Raw genomic sequence first — 20,414 nt, forward strand, 5'->3', positions numbered from 1 at the left:
TATCGTACGCAAATATATTATCATAATATACCAACAACGTGATTTTGTGAGATAACTAAAAATAATATCTACGTAAATATAACAATAAAGTATAGCAATCAATAATTTATTAACGAATGAAATGCGAAACGACAAAAAAAAATAGTGCGAAACATACAATCTAATGTATAATAATATAATATAGGTAATAATTATAAGAAAATAAAAACTCTGGAATATTTAGAGAGTAATGCATTCCGCATGATGTATACATAATATAAATTACTCAATTTCATACAGAGTGCTAGTGGTTAATTAATGTGATCATCGTAGTAGAATCCGTTGCCGGAATCGTAAGATAAAACATTTGGTGGAATAAAATCGTCATTGAAACCCTGTAAAAAAAAAACAGACAAATTTATTAAAATATTGCAACAGGTGTAAATTATTTGTTCTTAAATAAAACCCATCCCCAAATGCTGGAACAGGGAAAACTTTGATTCTATTGTATCATTTAAAGACTGGTATTAAAACTTTTCAGAAAAAAGTGAAATAGTTAATTATTAGAAGTCGAAAAACTTACTCTCTGTGACTTTTCAATAAATAATATAGTACCTATAGTCAATTAATTTAGTTTCCCCGTACAACATTTGATGTGTACTTTTATTCAACCTCGTGGCAGTGTATATGATGTACTCTAGGACTCGGTCTCAAGAGAAACCAGTGCAAAAATTATGAATAAACAATAGTCTACACATTACTATTAAAACCTGAACTATATATTTATATTATACTGTTGACTTTCATATTCTTCAAGTACCTAGCGATAAATGTATTGAATTTACAATGATGAGTGTTTTTTTTTCCTGGCATCAACGTTTGGGTAGTGAAGATACTTTGATTTTCTGATGGAAAAGTTAGTGTAATTGGTGCATTTGGGAGGTAAAAGTTGAAGATTTCCATATTTTTCAAAAGTGGCAGGATAAAAAAGAAAAAATAGTGATTTTCACTCAAAAACAATTTTTGAAAAAATCTATTTCAATTTTTTAGTGTATAACTCAAAAATAAAATTTGAAGATACTTAAAAGATTCACTAAATATTTATATTATATCATTTTTTATAAATGGTAACATTTTTTTGATAACTGTTAACTATCTTTTAGCTTTTTATAACCATGATTCATCATTTTTTAATTTATTATTGTCTATAAATATTAATATAAAATATTAAAGATTCAGAGGCACCATTATTTGTACATGTATTTAAAGTTAAAATGTTATTGAAATTCGTCCAAATACCAAACAAAAGCAAATAATATTTTAATTAGAAATGAATAAAAAATTATTTTGTTTAGCTAATATAAAACATTTTAATAGAAGACTTCCGACAAGTTTGTTCACATTTATCAATCTTTATTTTGTGTACAAAATATAATGATATACCTAATTTATGTTTATTAAGATATTATAGTTACACTATAATGAACTATAAAATATTTAGGGGAAATTCTTTTGAATTCTCAATCCATACTTCATGGATATATAAATTGAACATTTTATAAACTTTTAGCTAAAAAATAATTTGCAAATTTTCAATTCGATAAACATTGTCAACATTTAAAATTCAAATGCTTATGAAAAAAATATCGACGATTTAATAATATTGAATATTTTAAACTTCTGTCTGACCCAGTAAACATATTTTTTTATTGATATTTATCGAAAAGTAACAAAAAAGGTGGGCCAGTGGGTACGTCTCTGTTGTACATAAGCATGTCATGTGGGTCGCAGTAATAAATAAGTTAAATTAGAATTCAATGATACATCAACCATTGTATACGGAAAACTATTCTGGGAGAAGGCGGTGGGTCCGACTATACAACTAAGTATATTTTATGATGTTATTGATTTTAAAGTAGTTTATTTTACCAAATATTAATAATACAGTAGGTTGAATTTATTTTGATAAAAAGTATTCAATTGAATAATATCACAGTGTGTGTAAAAGATAATGATATACTTTAGTTTAAGCCTATTATAGTTTAGTCTACAATCTAGTTTATTTAGTATGGGTAAGTACTTAAGTTTCAAGTATCCACGAATACAATTTTTAGATTCCAACGAAATAACTAAAATATTTAGTCTTTTTGTTTAAATGTCTTATATAGTCAAAATTTGAACTAAAAATATCTATACAATAATTGTATTCTACGTTTATTGACTTTTTAAATTTTACGGTTTATGTACGAAATATTTACAAGAAACCTTTTTTTAAAATTTCAAGCGTAAGCTATAGAAAATTTAAAAATGAATATCTAATAATATAACTATAATAAATTAAATCTTAAAAGTCATGAAGATTATAGATTATTAAAATATAAGTGGATTCTATAATATTATTACTTTAATACAGTAACAACTGGCTTAAAATGTTTGTAAAGTCTATAAATTCTAATCGATTACATAGTAACTGAATAATTGTTTGTAAAGTTTTTTGTTTTATATATTTTGTATTAAAATCATAAGTCTTTAATTTAAAATAATCCATTAAAATACTCATTAAGACAGAAACGTTTTAGTGATTTGCACTTAAAAACTCAAAAATGAATGATCAAACTGGTTGTCCAGGTAAAATACAGTACTCGTGTGACGTCTCAGATAAATTCTTTATTTATAGTCTGACCACACATAAGCGGATACGCACAGAGAAGAAACCCTACCCGTGTGATGCGTGCGATAAATCGTCCAATCAAAAAGAGCATTTGGCAGTTCATCAATGCACGCACACTGATGAGAAACCGTACGAGTGTGACGTATGCGAAAAGTCGTTCAATGAAAAAGGCCGTTTGACGATTCGACGAAAGCTCAGTGGCGATAAACCTTACGAGTGCGATGTATGCGACAAATCGTTTGCTCAAAGCGGCACATTGACGGTCCATCGACGCACACACACCGGTGAGAAACCGTACGCGTGCGATATGTGCGACAAGTCGTTTTCTCACTGTGGTGATTTGACTAAGCACCGACGGATGCATACAGGCCAGAAACCGTACGCGTGCGATGTATGCGACATGTCGTTCCGCCAGAGTAGCAATTTGACGGTTCATCGACGGACCCACACGGGTGAAAAACCGTACGCATGCGATGTATGCGACATGTCGTTCGGCCACAGGGCAGATTTGACGAAACACCATCGGACACACACGGGCGAGAAACCGTATGCGTGCGACGTGTGTGACATGTCGTTTGGTCAAAGTTGGAATTTGAAGATTCATCGACGGGCGCACACTGGTGAGAAACTGTTCGAGTGCAATGTATGCAAAAAGTCTTTCAGCCGAAGTGGTAATTTGAAAGTACATATGCGGACGCACAGTCATTGGAATTTAGATCTTTGATAGCCGATAGTCTAGATTAAAATAGAATAAATCATTTTTTTTTATGATTGTAGCACTATTGAAGTGTTTTTGTTGTCACGTAATTGTTTCTAAATTCTAAATCGCTAATTTTTCACGTGTAAATAAATACAACATTTTGTATAGTTTTTAATATGAGCTAAATAAAAACTTATGGTTTTCAATCTTTCTTTTAAAATATTATGAACATTGTGAATTTAGGACTTAAACAATATTCTCACCACATAATTACATTGAAATCCATCATACCAGAGGATAAATTACGAGCCAATTTTTATTTTTCTGATTTTTTACAATCAATGGTCTTTCGAACTTAAAGTTTACCTGTCTTACTATTGGTTTGAACTTATAATAGATAATGTTATATTTGTGGTGAATTAAAAACATGTTTATGACTATTAATTGAGTTAACTTGCACATTTACAAATGATAACCGTTTAACAATAATTTAAAAAGAAATAATAAGCATAGACATTTAAACTGTTATACAGAATTACACATAAATGATAACATTAATTTAGGAAATTTTCATTTGCTTTTAAGCTTTTTGAACACTTAACAAGCAACACTTATGTTTCGCGGTCAAGTTCACGAATTGGTGCTGCTTTAATTATTTTATTTCATCAGTGTTTTGCAATGCAAACCACAGCCTCTCAGGCGGATGGTAAATTTTTATAAGCCAACATATTTTAAGTGAGTCACAATTAAACTGAAAATTAAACTCGAATTGCACAATGTATGGAAATAAAAATAATAGCAAAATATGGACATACAAGTAAGTGAATTTTAAATCAAAATATCAGTATATATTTATCAACCAAGTACATCGAGCTACTAATGTGATTAGCAAAACTCTTGAAGATATTGTAATAGGTGGTTTTACTTAAGAGAACTCAAAAATCGTGAAAAACGATTTTAGGTGAAAGCATTTTATCTGTGTGGGTCTGAGAGAGGAAACAAATATTGAGCTGAGATCATATTGAATGCTTGTATAAACAAATAGTACCAAATATAATGTATTAATTTGTTTTAAATCATACCATAATATATTACAAGAAATCTTGTACTAAATTTTCAAACTTTGTTACCTAATGATGAATGATGTAACTACATTAAAAGAAAAAAATAGAAAACTAAAATTTTTCTTAAGACTATAATATTATACACCTCAAATTTAAAACTTGATCAAATAAACATTAAGAGCAAATTTTAAGTACCTATTGGCTACGGTGATTAGATTTTGGGTAACGATAAAAAAAAACAAATCGATTCTGTAAAAATTGGATTTGTAAAAAAATGTTTTATTGTATTTCACTGCTCTTTTGAAAACTACTGTAAATTGTTTATTCTTGACCACTCCTCTTCTCTGTGTAATCTTAAAATATATAGTTACACTCTTTTTCATTAAAAATGAACGATTTAGTTTTAACAAAATTAGGTTATGGCATTGATTATAATATACATATAAGCCATTCTATTATTAATAAAGAAAGTGGTTGAATACAATTTTCCGCCTCCAATGTAAACAATAGAATGGCTTATCGGTATATTATAAAATCAATGATTTTTGTTTATTTTCAATCCATTATTAAAACTGACCTCCAATGTCCACTTTTTTTATAAGATATTTTATAAAATCATCTTTTACTACCCTAAATAGTTAGATTCAATTTAAAGTCAGTCATACAACTAAGAAGTGTCATTTGAAAAAACTGCGATTATGTTTGTTTTGTTGATATTATATTATTTATATGTCATATTATGTTGTCTTGTGCGTAGCCAAAAATAACTTGTCGAATTTGAATTCATTCTTATAAAAATGTATATTTCTGTACACATTATACTTTCAATCAGTTAGATATTTTAGAATGTTTACACGATAGCTAATCATTGTTTTGATATTTTAATTACTGTCATATATTCTAGTTTATTTTATTCACATTCATTTTTCCAGGTAGTCAAACTGTATCGCTGCGAATAACCTAAAAGTGGCATTAAAACGTTCCGTATTAATTGCGATTTTCGTAACCATTTGAAATAAGTATAGTTATTTCGATGACAGTATTTATAATTTTGTAAACAATATTTTATTTCTAACCGTGATAGTAGATCGCCGAGATGACTCCACACTTAGTGGAAAAAATTCGAAAATAACCAGGATGTGTCAAAAACTGCTGGAATATAATCATTGACTATAATTATTATTAATGAACAAACACCGTATAGATTCAGCACCCCGTTCCCGTGGAACATTACCATGGTACTACCCCTCTTTGTTCTCCTTGGTCTCGGTCTAAACGTACTCGTCGACAGTATAATAATGCAATGCGTGTAATACATAATATTCGTGTAACTCAATACTATTATAATATTATTATCGCGTTGTTAAAACAATGGCTATCATAACATTGTTGTTTCGTGGTCTATGTCGTGTGATGACGATTTTAATTTTATACGCACACACTCACGCAAACAAACCAATACGCACACTCATCAGTGCAGCTATAACATAATACAATAATAGTAATAATAATAATACTTCTACTACGATATAGTAATAGTAATAATAAATAAATAAATAAATAAATTGTTATGCAACCGGTCGAGCGTGTGTGTGCGTGCGGTGATCGCGCGTCGAAAAAAAACTTCCCGGACGAGCGAGAGACCTGCAGCTGAGAATATAATATAATAATATTGTGTACAGGTACCACCAGGAAGGCAGGAAATCTGTTACTGTAACATTATATCGTTATATTATTATTATTATTATTATTATTATTATATAGGTAGTACTCGCCTTGAACATAATTTAATATCATAGCAGCCACACTATACTCGAGTATAGTCAGGTAGCGGACGTATACCTTATTTTACGAGTCGGCCGCAGGTTTGTTCTTGTCGATATCATAATAATATATACGGTGTAGTCCGTTCAATAAACGTATAGGTACGTTCACGGTTTCAAAAAGTTTTTATTTTTTTATTTTTAAGTATATTATTTTTTAAGATGTCATTGCAAGACAACAGTTATGACAAAAAAATTACCTTCTCTGAATGGCAATGTTCCTTTTTTGATTTAAAATTCCAAAGAAAAATATTTTACTGAGTACTTCTTACTTTGATATAAAAAACTATTTAAAATTTCGGATGAGTAGTTGACATAATAAGTATTTAAAGTTTATATGAGCAGAGTACCTATAGTTGAGAGTAGTGGACCAACTTTTTCCGGGATACGTACCACCAACGGAAGCCTGAACTATGCTACTGTAATCCCCTCATCTAAACTTTAAATACTAAAATAACAAATTAAATACTCGTCAGGAAATTCTGATTGTATGTATTGAAATACTTGAAAAATTATTTTGTGTCAGATAAAATATAAAATGTAAAATGTAAGAACGTCATTCAAAAAAAAAAAAAAAAAATAGTAACATCGTTGATGAATAATTGAAAAAATATAAGTTTTTTCAAAAATTTTGTGACATCAAATCATGCAAAAGAACAATAATTTTGAAAATTTCAAAGCTTCGAAATAATTAAGTTAGTATTTAAGTAACAGTTCACCTTGTATACTAGATCACACTCTTTTGGCTCAGGCACGACAGCGGCGGCGGCGACTGCACGTGTTTCGTTCGCGATGCGGAGGGGAATTATTATTATACATTGATAGAGCATATTAATATAATACAAGTACATGTATTTTTTATTAGATCATGCATTTGATTAGATTCTCGATTTTTTTAAGTTTTATTTAGTCTGTGAAATTCACATGATAGGGAGGAGGGGAAATTCAACGAAAAAAAAAACAAAATATGAAAATGTCTAAGCATTATTTGTTCATGTAGATAATTGTATGCAGACCCAGACGCAGAAGTTACGTGAACTATTATAGTATTTAGTCACTTTATTCACTATACAGGATTTATCATTATAATATTGTTTATATATTTTACTCAATAAATGACAAAATATATTTTTAATTCGCTATTCATATGCCAAATATTTTTTCCGAAAATGAAATAAATATAAATATGTATGCACTGCAAAATTAAAAAAAATTTTATATTTTTTATATTTTAATCACACAATTGCAATTAAATAAGGTATATAAAAACATATACCTTTAATTATTTATTGCAATTACAGTTGCACTTATATGAAAAATTAAATATTGTTATTTGAATCTAGATATCACGAAGCAAATTTCTATCCAAGAATACGTCATGCAACAAGGCAATCTAAAAAAACATTATAAACCATAAACATCTTCTCTGCCTACTTATAACTAATAAACTACAAGGTTTAAACTCAATTTTTATAAATCGATAAAGTATAAAAGTATTCTGCTTCAAGAAAAAATAAATTTGTGCTGGATTTTAATTTTGTGTTATTAATTAATTAATATTTTTTTAGATCATCAACTCCGGATCCCTAGTCATCATAATATTGCACATATTTTAATACGAATAATACACATGATACTACCATAAGAACTAGTGGGGAATCCAGTTGAATACATATAGGGATTTCCCTAACTTGATATGTCATACATAATTCTTAGCTATTAAAATATAAACGGGTATGGTTTTCGAGTCTTCACTAGACACTAACATATGTACAACTTAAAATTACCTCTTACAGTGTACAAACTAATACTATGTAGTATAGTAATATTGCAGTGATATTCATCAAATATCGTCTCAATTTATCCACTATAATAATAAATTAATTCAAACTCTATTTTTTGGCATTTTGAAGTACCTATACTTAAGACTATAATATTATCAAATGATAAAATTTTTATACCATTTAAAGAGTAGGTACCCTGTGGTGATTCAAATTTATTTTTTTTTAATTAACAGAACCAATATATTTATTGGATACATTTTTTGAAAACTTTGACGACACTAAGGAAAAATCAAACTGCTAATTGTTGTGTTATTATAACTTTATGCAGGTTCTATTAGTACTTACTAAGAAAGAAGGATTAAAGTTCTTAATAATGAATTTACGTAAATTATAAAGCAGATTTATTATTTTGGGGCATATGTATTTTAGGGCAAAAAACTAAAGAACAAAAATAAAAGATGTAATTTGCTTCAATTACAAAAATTGAAAAATGTATTTTGGTCTTTCCGTCACTCATTAAAAATGTATAGCTTAAAAAGTTAAAGTCCAAAAAAAAAAAATAGAATTAGAATAAATTAATTGTTAGAGGGAACGATGGTAGTGAGCATCCATAATGAATCACTCTGTACAGTATACAAGCAATTCGTTTTTACTTTATTGGTATTTCTTCCTCATAGGTTTATTCTAGGAATCGTAACCATTCGTAATATAATATAGTTTAATTTTTGAATTCTCAATTTGTTTGCTGACAAGGGTGTTTTTGAAAACCCACACAGGGTCGGGGTGCTTACGCAATCAGACAATTTTCCGCGAACAGACTTCTGTAACGACGACGTTGGTAATTACGTAATTTAAAATATGAGACAAAATTAGTCAATATCGTGAAAATATGTAAATTATGTTAAAAATGCATAACAATCTTGATAGTATTGCTTGGAATTACCTTGGGCATTATAAGATCTCCCATGAGCTGTTCTTTCAGCAATATTTTTAAATATTGAAAATAAATGATTATAATATATTCTGCAGTAGTCCCATAATAATATGTACCTACCACGGGCCTACGGGCAAATTTTTCATCCGTAAAAAATGTCGGCGTGTACACTGGGATTCTGGGACTTAAAATACGTTAAGGAACCTCTGCAGCGGTATAAACCACAATGGACATAATATTTTGTCGTTATTGTTTTCCACCACCGGCCCGGGCAAACCGCGTGCACCGCGACCGTATATATGGCGGCTCTCGACGAGTTCCAGAACGACAACTGAATATTGTTATCGTTTACCTATATTATACAGGTACTTAAACAATGCGTTTTTTATAATAATATGTCATAACTGTTTTACAGAAATCAAGGATTCGTTCGGTTCGTTACAATATTACAATACCAATGATATTATTATTATTATAAACAATACCGATGTTACTTACAACCCATACCTGCCTACATTATTATTATTATTGTGCATAGTTAATAAATGTATACACACGAGAACTACTGCACTATACGTGCGCGTATATAATAATGTCTGTGTGTGAGTGTTTACTGTGTTTTATTCATTGCTTACGTATTCGATGTTAGCGGCCGTAGGGTACGAACAAGGATAACAGTCCATGTGGCTGATTCCATTATCGTCCGAATTGCATTCGCACGTCTGGCATTTCGGCGCCGGCGCCGTCTTAGCGATCCTTTTAGCAAAAACTTGCAAAAACTTTTTCACCAGGTTCAAGTTGTCGGTATCCATTTTTTTCGACGTGAACAACGAACCTGTGTCAGATAATAATAATATTATAGTGTGAAATACGAAACAAACATTATCAATTCGCTCAACCCAATCGAATTTGATGCGAATGCGTTATACAGGTATGAGATGTATATCATATATATATATCATATTATACACCAAGCATGCTCACCCCCTTATTTTCTTTTAGTAACAAATTATTAAAGTTCTGATTTTCGTTATTTTTCAAATGTACATGCTACCCAAAGACTATATTTTAAACTCTTTTTTCAATTTTTTTTTGTACCTATTATTATGCAGTCATATAGCAATACTAACTTCTATTTTGTAAACTATTGTAAATTATTTAGAATATGTTTTTTTAGAACATTTAGAGGTAGGCACCAAATAAAAAATTTGAATCAGCAATTTCTCAGTTATCGAAATGTTTGTATTAAAAATAATAGTGATAAAAGTGATAAAAGTGGTTTCACATAAATATAAAATATAAATGTAATATTGGACCTAATATTTATTATACTCTCAAGTTTTAAGTATGATAGTATACAGATCATTTTAACAAATTAAAAATGTCGATAGGTTAATATTTTTAAATCATCTTACTCTCAATCTCCCAAACCCATAATTCTTAAATAAACCTATTATTATTATTATTATTAATTATGTATTTCTAAATGACTCTTTATGCAGTACGAAAAATCTTAAGAATTGGAAAATATAAACTTGAGAAAAATTTTAAAATTCCGATGCTCAGATTTTGAATAGCTGCATTATTGAAGGAAAAAGTGGGCGGCCATGCTTGTTGAATCACTCTGTATACCTACACCACATTTCATATGTAGTGCCTGCGCGCCGTACCTACTGTTTGTGGCCGTCAATAATATTTTTTTCCTCATTTATATTTTTGAACATTTTTACTGTGTTAGGGTTACAATTATTATAATAGTTCATAGTAGCCTACGGTTTGTGCTTTAAACTTAATGAATAAGCAAAATTTCAATATGACATGTATTCGTGCTGCTCGGAGACACGTGAATAGTTGATTTATCGATTGATGATTTATGGAAATATAAGAAATGACTAATTTCTATTAAGTATTCAAATGGTTGGATAAGTTTTGATGTTTAGGCGAAAATCAGGTAGATCGTGACTTATATAATATAAAATTGCACTATAATATAGTGTGTACCTATACGCACAAGCAGGATAAACACGGCGAAACTGAACACTGTATATTTTAAAGACATTGATCGCATATGAATATATGACGTATAAAATACATATAGTGTAGTTGTACCTCGAGAGGATTTACTTATTTAAAGTGTTGTAGTGTGACAATAGACACGCCGCAACTCGTATCATTATTGTCAGCGAGACCACTTTAAAACGGTAAATTCTTCGCGGGACGTTCGTTTCTATAAAAATGACTTCGCGCATAAAACTATCAGTAGTTCAATCGAGACAAACCGTTCGACTCCAAAACGATCGGCGTGCAGTATCCCAGCATGTTCTTCGTCAACTTCACCTGTTTTCTGAGACCCGTATCTCCCTTGAGCGCCTTGAAGTCGTTTCTCGTGTACGCCGTTTCGGCATCGACGCCTAAAACACACACACACCGATGGCAAAACACTGTTATTATAATATATTATATCGTGTATTAATCTACAAGCACAATACGAGTATATTTTGTGTATATTTATATTTTTTTAAATTTACATAGTCGTGTACACCTACACATCGCACATTTTAATATTATAATATTATATCCACCGGACTACGTATCACCTGTTCTCCACCACCTACTTGAACCTTATTAATGCAATGGAAAAACTCAGCCTGAAATCTATATTATTTTCATTTTTCTGGAAAAATGTATTAATGGCCTTTGAGACATTCTGCCACGTTCATAGAAAATTATTCACTTATTAAAATCATGTGTTATACTATTGAGAATGCCTCATTTTTATAGTTATTTAAATTGCAAGCTTTTTTTTATTTTATTTGTTCAATCAATATTATTTAGTGAATAGTGATTTTAATAAGTGAATCGTCGTTCTCGAATCATTGCAGACTCTTACATAATGGAATAAACATTAGAAATTACGCTTGAGTTAATTTCTATGAGCATAGGAATTAATGTAATATCTAAAGTAAAGTAGCATCAATAAGGCCATTAATACTTTTTTGGCAGAAAATATAATATACAATTATATTTACTGGTTTAAATTTGTATAATTGTATATAATATATATTACTGTCACTTCCTGTTATTCAACCAACAAACATCAATTGATTATTATTACCTAATTACATACTTATTGAACTGGACTTTCTCGTTTTTTTGAAAATTTAATAAAATCAATAACACAGGAATTGGCACACGAAAAGTAAAAAATTCGTTTTCCTTAAGAGTATCATCATAATAATAGTACCTATATATTATTATGTATAATACCTCACAACCAATACGTCGGACAAACCCTTGTTTTGGTACCGAAATTGTTTAAATAATTGGAGTAGGTATAGGTACCGGCTAATTGAGCAACAAAATATGTTCCTGCAATGCGCCGGTCTATGTGCTTATTCGTACATATTATAATATTGTTATGTAGGTATATGTATTAGGCTAAATTAAATATTATGATGTATGCATTATGTGGCCTGCAGTACGTATTGTCACTGTGTCTCGGTCGATGAATGTTATATTGGGTTATTGGGCGTGTGTATTTTTTTCATATCTATTTTATTTTGTACCGTACAACGCGTATATAGGTAGGTACACATTCGCAGGCCACCGTGTGATATAATAAGTGTTATATCGACGAAACCGCACGAGCGCCGCCGCAGCAATAATATACAGTTTTTTTTTTCTCTTCGACCCGTTGTCTGAAAATGCGTACGTATATAATGATATCGCGCAGCACAAAGACAACGAGCGATTATTATTTAACAGATATAGTGTGTATACAAGTATAATACCTACGTGACGTTACACCATCATGACCGACTGTAATACACTCTTGGTTAATATTATTTATTCGCAATATATATACCTGCCTACCTACAGTCCGCGCTGAAGTGATACTAAATGCAGTACATTCACTGCGATATAATAATATTATATTGTACCATAATATCCGTCTATGAAGGCGCGCGAGGTCTTTGCACTCTTGAAAACGGCTTGTATTACTCAACTGTTCCCATACACCGTGGAGGTACAGCACATAGTGTATAATATTATACAATTATTTATATATTTCGTTTATATATTATTTATTATTTTTACTGGTGTTTGGCTCCTGTTCGGGGCGGAGACGGTAAAACATACTGTTCAGAGCCAGTGGTCAGCGAAGTGACCCAAGGTATTATAATATAATATAAATGAGTGCAGGGTAGTATAATAGGTGCCTATTAAAATGTCGTAAACACTCTAATCGTAGTCGCATTTATATCCCTCGGTGAAAACTATAACCCAAGTTATTATGAAGATTTAAATCTAAAAGTTTTCAGAGTGCGGCCCAGCATAATTATTTTGGAAGACTAGAGTGGAGAACAGATAGTGACTAACGATTTGGACCAAAAGAAGCATTGTTTTTGCTCTCCCTGAGAATTCGGAAACAGCGAATTCGTATCTTTTCCCGGAACTCCTATGAGTGAAGTATACCGTACTTATACCATATGTGGTATGTACTTATTATTATAATTTTTAATACACGACACGTACGTATGTTCGTTTGGAGTACACGCATGAGACAATCTGGCATCTGCAGGCATAATTTTGGAAGACAATACGATTGAATAAGAAGGAGTTACAGTTTAACCCCCCCCTCCTCCGTTAGGTAAGGTTCTTAACCAGTGCAGGTAACTGGACCTCAAAGGTCTAGGTGGTACCTTGTGAACATCTTACAATAATATTTGCAGGGCGTTGTTGTTTGATTTCATAAAAAAATTGTATTACACTATACAATATGCACACGTAATTCTTATGAGTTAAGACTATCATACTCATTAGTCAGTACTCATTATAAAAATACTTATTTAAATTAACATGTTTAAATATTAAATAGGTAAGGTTCAAAATCAAAAGTATTTTATTTTGGATTTCGTATTTAGAGGTCCAACATGCAGAAAAGGTTAAGAAAACCTGGTAGAAACCAAAATTGGTACTCAGTTTTTTCTCTCTGCGAAAATTCGGAAATAGTATGACTTTGTACTTTTTTACTGGAACGCCTACGAGTGCAGTATACCATACGCATTATTATTATAATTTATAATACACGACACGTCGTATGTACGTTTCACAATTTGCGTGCGGTTACAGTACGAGACGATCTGCACGCGTTTGCGCAAAAACCAAACGCGGTCGTTTGCAGTATTACGGTGGGCACACACAATAACACAATTTATATAGTATTATTATTATTATTATTATTATTATTATTGTCGCCACGATCGTATCCACGAGATATATACGGGATTTCACTGTTAGCGGACGAGATACCGACGATGTATTATATCATATTATTGTGCTGTGCCGTTATGATATCACTTGCGATTCGCCCGTGCCGGTGCAGCGATAGGTACCTACCTATATTATGATCGTAGATTTTATTTTTATTATTGTGGGTATAAGCGACGCTCGACTGCACGTCTTCGACCTTTGAGCTTGCTGCAAACGGCAATAGAGCCGATCGAAAATCACTATTAAGAGGATATCAGCGCACTGTTTGCTTTCTCCTCCTCCGCAACATAGACTAAACCGTTTCACGCTGAATAGTTTTTTTTAAATGATCTAAAAATTTAAATAATCTTAAAATAAAATCATTTATTAAAGAATGATACAGAATAATATTTTTGAGGGTATGACACATCGACTTGTCTAAATATTGTCTCAAAACAATTTAAACATCATTTAATTTTTCAAATTCTTATTTTTATTTTGAAAGTCGAACACAAAGTCAAATAACAATAAAATATAAAACCGATATGTTATACCCTCAAAAATATTATTCTCTATAATTTTTGTAATAGGTAATTTTACTCTAAAATTACTAAAAAGTAAAAAAAAAAAAAACGATTTTAGGTGAAGCGTTTTATCTATGTTGTGCATGGGTTTGTGAGAGAAAACAAATATTTCACTGACATCCGCTTAAGCGCTATATGATAATATTACAATTTAATACAGTAATACTTAGTATATCGTTTAGATATAGTTCTTTTTGTTATATTTCACATCTAGTATTTGGAAAGAACGTTCGTGCATCGAGTTCAAGTTAATATATTTCGAACGACACGTGAACGTCATCGTCGCACTCTATTATATTATATCAAATAGAACGCGAACGTGAATGAAATTCGTATTTTTAGAGTAACTTGAATGATTTATAGGTCGTTCAGATGAAATTTCGTTTTCAATATAATGATCATGTTATTATATCGACATTTTGTCTATGGTGGTCGGTCGGTGGAATCGACAAATCCGTGATATTTTACAAAATTCTCAAAAAGCTCAAAAAGAGTCAAAAATGTCGATGTCAGACGTAACATAATAAAAATATTTGGTGAAAATTCAAAGTATCTACGGTTATTCGTTTTTAAATTACCTACAAACAATAAAATCGAATTTTTTCAAAAATTAGTTTTGGGTAAAAATTAAAATTGTTTTCGTTTTTTTTTCTTTTTCCTGACTCTTCCTAAAACTACTTTTAGTTTTCAATTTTTGCCTGCCAAAAGTACCAACGAAATTCATATTTTTATCAGAAACGATGTTATTGTGTGCTTGTGTAAAATTGGAGCATTTTTACTAAGTACCCTAAATGTTGATGACAAATAGAAAAAAAACACACCTCATTGTAAATATTAGTCAGAAACTAAAATTTAAAAAATTTAAAATATTTAAAATATAATATTACTATAGTTTTAAATAGGTACAAAGGTTATTTTTTCAATTTCGAAAAACGAGTGGAAAATTACATTTTTCATATCTGTGTATTAGAACATCTTTGTTCATATTTTAATCTATGTAATCTAAATGTATGGTTGAGAATTAAGACTTGTGGGCCAATAGTTCTAATCTAAACTCTGCGTGAACGAACGAAACCAATTTAAAGGGTAAAACGACCCCAATATACTATTATTATTACACGCATTTATTTCCTCGATTTCCCGCTAAAAATATATAGATAACCATCAGCTTATCCTCACCGCCGAGCTACTACATATATATGAGGTCAATGGAATATACTTTATAGAACCGTTTCAGAGCTTTTGAATTGAAATCTGACTGTTAATGATGACGCACAAATTACGCTAAACGATACCACCCGTTTTCTTCAGTATCGTAATAATAATATATGAACCAACTATTTGCCTATTTCGACTCGTGGATTTTATATTTTATGTCATCAACGTACTTTAGGTGTTTTATTGTGTTAAGACGGAAAAAATGTTTTATTTAAAATAGAAACAAAATTATGTTAAATTAGATCCCTTCCCCTCGCTGTTTGAAAACCACCTGGTCATGCATCTGTAGATGTATCATAAATCATTGTTCCGAAACGTACCTAGAATTCATTCCGAACTCGTGTACCATCGTTTGGTGGTGTAATTTTAATTCGTATTGTAATATTACTATTCCAATATCGTACATTATGATTTATAAGATTATTGTCGCGATATCGGGCCGGGCCGCCTCGATGATGAACGCCCGCCGCACTACTGCCCCACGACGTATATGCACGCCCCCACACGTGTCGTAGATAGTTACCTAGTCGAACGCGCTGTAAATTCATTTATACTTCTGCTACTTATTTATTTACCTTATTTTTTTTATACCTCATCACGCGGTGGCAGCGGTGGTTGTTTAATAATATTATTTTGTACACTTATACCTTTTTATATGTTGTAATTGGTGTACCTTAATATCAGATATGCTTTTATAATATACAATATAGTTCGAACGAAAACGATCAAACGAATAGCAGAAAAAACGGAATGGGTAGCGTTAGCGGAAAGCATAAATATAATATGGGTGTTGAATATTGTATGTTTTTGTGGCACACAAATGTTTTAGACCGTCCACGACCCCTGAGATCCATAGAAACAAACTCACTATAGTGGTTTATTTTCGATTACTAAAATATTTATATTAACTGATAACTTAAGTCGTGGTGGTCGAAGTAGCTCAAAATAAATGCGGGAAGAGATATAGACATGTTGTAAGTCCATTTGTAGTTGTATTTGTCTACAATAGCTAGATATGTAAGCCTCTAATATATTTCGTTTACTTAAACCACATCCTTAAATCTATTTACAAGGAATTACCACGAAGGAACCACCTGAAACTTTTGACGTGGTTTTTATTAAAAACATTTTCTTTTATGCTAGCTGCTGAGTCTCTACGCCAGTCAAGGGCAAGGATCAATGTGTTTTAATAATTTACAAAGCGGAGTGGATGATTTCGTAAGTAGATTCTGCTACATCTGAGACTGTTTGAAGTTTTAAGTCCGAGTGAAAAGTATGAATTGAGGCACAAAATAGTACATATGTGATAACACGTAACTATTATTGATTGGAACGTTTGTATTAGATTTCTTTAGAGCACTCTTTAATTGGACGCCACAAGACCATTTTGTATATCATTATAATTAAAATTAAAACTGTTGCTGTATCTGAAAGGGATATATTGTTTTGAAAAAAGGTAAGTAAAGAGATGGAAATGTAAGCTATCATCACTTTACTTGAGGATACAACTATGTACAAATATACTGTTTGTATGACATTGTACGTTTATCACCGTTAGTTTTTTAATTATTGAAAAATCCTACTTTAATAATTGAATAAATTATCTGTATTTAGGAAAATATGATGCAAATTGTTTGGCTACAAAGCCAATATCTGAAAATATAGGCATAACGACTCGTTGAAACGTAGGGACTTTCGAGGTTAAAAATCATACAGTTGTTGTAATTATTGATTTAGCAAGAATCAAAAATAAATGAGAAGGAATTAATCAAGGTAACTACCACTCACAGGCATGACCGAATTCAAATAGACGATGTGTGCTGAGAGATTTTCTATTTCTTTCGATCACAGGAGACTTGAAGTACCTACTTACTAGTTACTTGTACACCACACAACCCACTGGATATAATTATATATAATATAGTATAGTGTACCAATAATGCGATACAATGCAGTTAGTAGTTACCAATAATAATAATAATAATAATAATAATAATAATATGATACACGGTCCGACACGGAGCACCGTCTTGCAGCACGACGCGACGGTCGAGGCCTGTATATATAAGCAGGTACCTATATATAAAAATATTATGCAGTTTATAACAACAGACGGTTCGTTCCGTGTGTTGAACATTTATCTAGGTACCTACATTTATTGTTTAGTCTGCTGTAGTTCCATGCGTACCTACACTTATCCATACACGTAGGTACTTTATAATAGTATATACTGTATATAAGTGCGACCGATCACAATTATAAATAAATGGAAACGCGATATTAAACAGCTCACCGCGGAGAGCGTTTGAACAGTAGGTTGTTGGTATTATAATAGTTGTACACTTATTTTCCTGAACAATGATCCGCTGTATTGGGGGAGACTCCGTGTGAATGTGAATACATTATAATATAAGTAAGACATCGCAAAATAATAAAAAAAATTGTGCTCACTAACCGAATAACGAGCTCCCCGCTCGTGACTTATCAAGAATGAATGGCTTGTCCATTAAAACGTGTAACTTTATACTTTTCTCCGTAATTATATGGTTGATAACGGAATAGTCCAACTAGAATAATACACATTTTATTGTTGTAAAACGCAGGGGCATTATAAGCGTGCTCTACTTGTAGAGACTTGTGATAAATTAATGTAGCTATAAGAATCGGGTTACCATCATGTTCGAAGGATCGCAGTCGCTGCACGGAAACAGTAAAAATATTATCGAATGTGCCGTCCTGAAACGCAACTTTGACGCGAACCGAATGGCGTTGAATACGTCTGAATTGCCGTTACCTGTAAAAAATCGATTGAATAATAAAATATACGTTTTGTAATATTATTATTTTAAATCTAAAACATCGTGCGACCGTTATAAACTATAATTCACTGAGGCGGGTTTAGTCTCGAGTTTATCAAATATTTATTTTCTAGTCGCACAATATTATATAAATTAAAATATTAATTGATATTAATTATATAAATACCTACCAATTTGTATGTTGCTTAAGAATTGTAAAAATAAGGTCGGGCTAGCGAATGCTTGACCGTTTATTACAACGCTGTGAGGCTCGTCGAATAAACCGTCACCACCAAAGAAAACTGCTGAAAATCTGAAATCGCAAATAAATTGTATAATGATTATATGTTTGCATTTAAAACAAAAAACTATTCGTATCATATTCACAAAACGTGATCCGAGTGCCAGCGCCCAGCACCAACGGGTGACACTAGTTCCAGGATGGGTTACCTCCCGGGTTCTAAGTGACAAATCCATTAAGGACAAACATGTGTATTAAAACCGTACCCTCCCTAATAGTTAAAGAGCTACTAAAATAAACACCCGATTTGCTACGTTACGGTGGGTTAATTAATAATAATAATTTTTTTTTAAAAATGTCATAAGAAATATTACATATAAAATAATTTATTTGTTTTCAAACAGGCAAGGAAGGCCCAAAGGCCTGGACAGTGTGCACATTTCCAGTGTTTCACATTGACTGTAACGTATATATTAAGATATACAATAGTATAATATAAGGTAGATAATTATACATCGTTGTATGTTGATTTTTTCAAGTTTATTGTTATACCAGTATATTCCATATTATGTAATATTAAAAAAACTATTTTCTTTATTTTAACGTTAAAACTTTATCACAATGTATCGACACGAGAACCAACATAATTTTAGTATGAGCTCTGTGGGTTAAACCTTGACGCAATTATGCTGCGCGGTTCACGTTTTTTGAAACAATAGCCTATTTAAAATAAATATTTACGAAAGGTAAGATGATAAAATATTTACAAAAAAATCAGTGAGTATACAGTATTAAATTGAGTACCCTTGGCTTGATAATAAAAACCGATACTTACTCCATTTAATACGCATTTACGTATAAACACATTAATATACTAAGTGTACAGCCTATAAAATTACTTCACACGACAATGTATCTAACGATCTATCTAAATTATACGATCAAACTGAATGAGATCTAACTCATTTTTCATCTTTCTGTCGTAAGATGCGTTTAAAATGTTATAATGTTCATAGGTTAGGTACATCTAATAAACTATTGAGTAGGTTTACATTTTAACCATTAAACATCTGATACATAATATTTTATTATTTTTAATGAGTCGATTTATGGTTGTCATCAACAAGTTACGCAATAACGAAGCAATGATAATATTATTATCACCGTATTATTCAACGATTATACGATCCTTCCAGATACCTATATATTATAGTTTATTATAAACGCACTTCCATATTATTTATATGTGTAGTAGTATTAGTTTATTGCTCAACTCGAAGTTGAGTAACAGCTGTCTGGTTACACTATCTACAGGTTGATCCATGAAGCAAGGTTTGGGGTCGCCCCCTTTTATTCTTTGGTAAT

At 31.0% G+C, this 20,414-nt stretch overlaps 2 protein-coding genes across 2 annotated transcripts in view; one reads left to right on the forward strand and one right to left on the reverse strand.

Moving 5' to 3' along the window:
* Positions 1-281: 281 nt before the first annotated feature.
* Positions 282-20,414, reverse strand: part of LOC111035809 — a 108,706-nt gene continuing 88,573 nt past the window's right edge. Inside the window, exons 70-75 of the mRNA XM_022317591.1 lie at positions 19,000-19,121; positions 18,683-18,804; positions 18,466-18,577; positions 11,235-11,366; positions 9,591-9,790; positions 282-374 (exon numbers count right to left, since the gene is read on the reverse strand). Coding sequence (XP_022173283.1) covers positions 291-374; positions 9,591-9,790; positions 11,235-11,366; positions 18,466-18,577; positions 18,683-18,804; positions 19,000-19,121 — 772 coding nt within the window. The 3' untranslated portion in view covers positions 282-290. The remainder of the gene's footprint in view (positions 375-9,590; positions 9,791-11,234; positions 11,367-18,465; positions 18,578-18,682; positions 18,805-18,999; positions 19,122-20,414) is intronic.
* On the forward strand, positions 2,381-3,504 carry LOC111035811 (oocyte zinc finger protein XlCOF19-like). Its single transcript, XM_022317592.1, has one exon. The coding sequence runs from the start codon at positions 2,583-2,585 to the stop codon at positions 3,372-3,374; it is 792 nt and encodes a 263-aa protein (XP_022173284.1). The 5' UTR covers positions 2,381-2,582; the 3' UTR covers positions 3,375-3,504.

This window comes from Myzus persicae, unplaced genomic scaffold (genome assembly GCF_001856785.1).
Source record: "Myzus persicae strain clone G006 unplaced genomic scaffold, MPER_G0061.0, whole genome shotgun sequence".
Lineage (NCBI taxonomy): Eukaryota > Metazoa > Arthropoda > Insecta > Hemiptera > Aphididae > Myzus > Myzus persicae.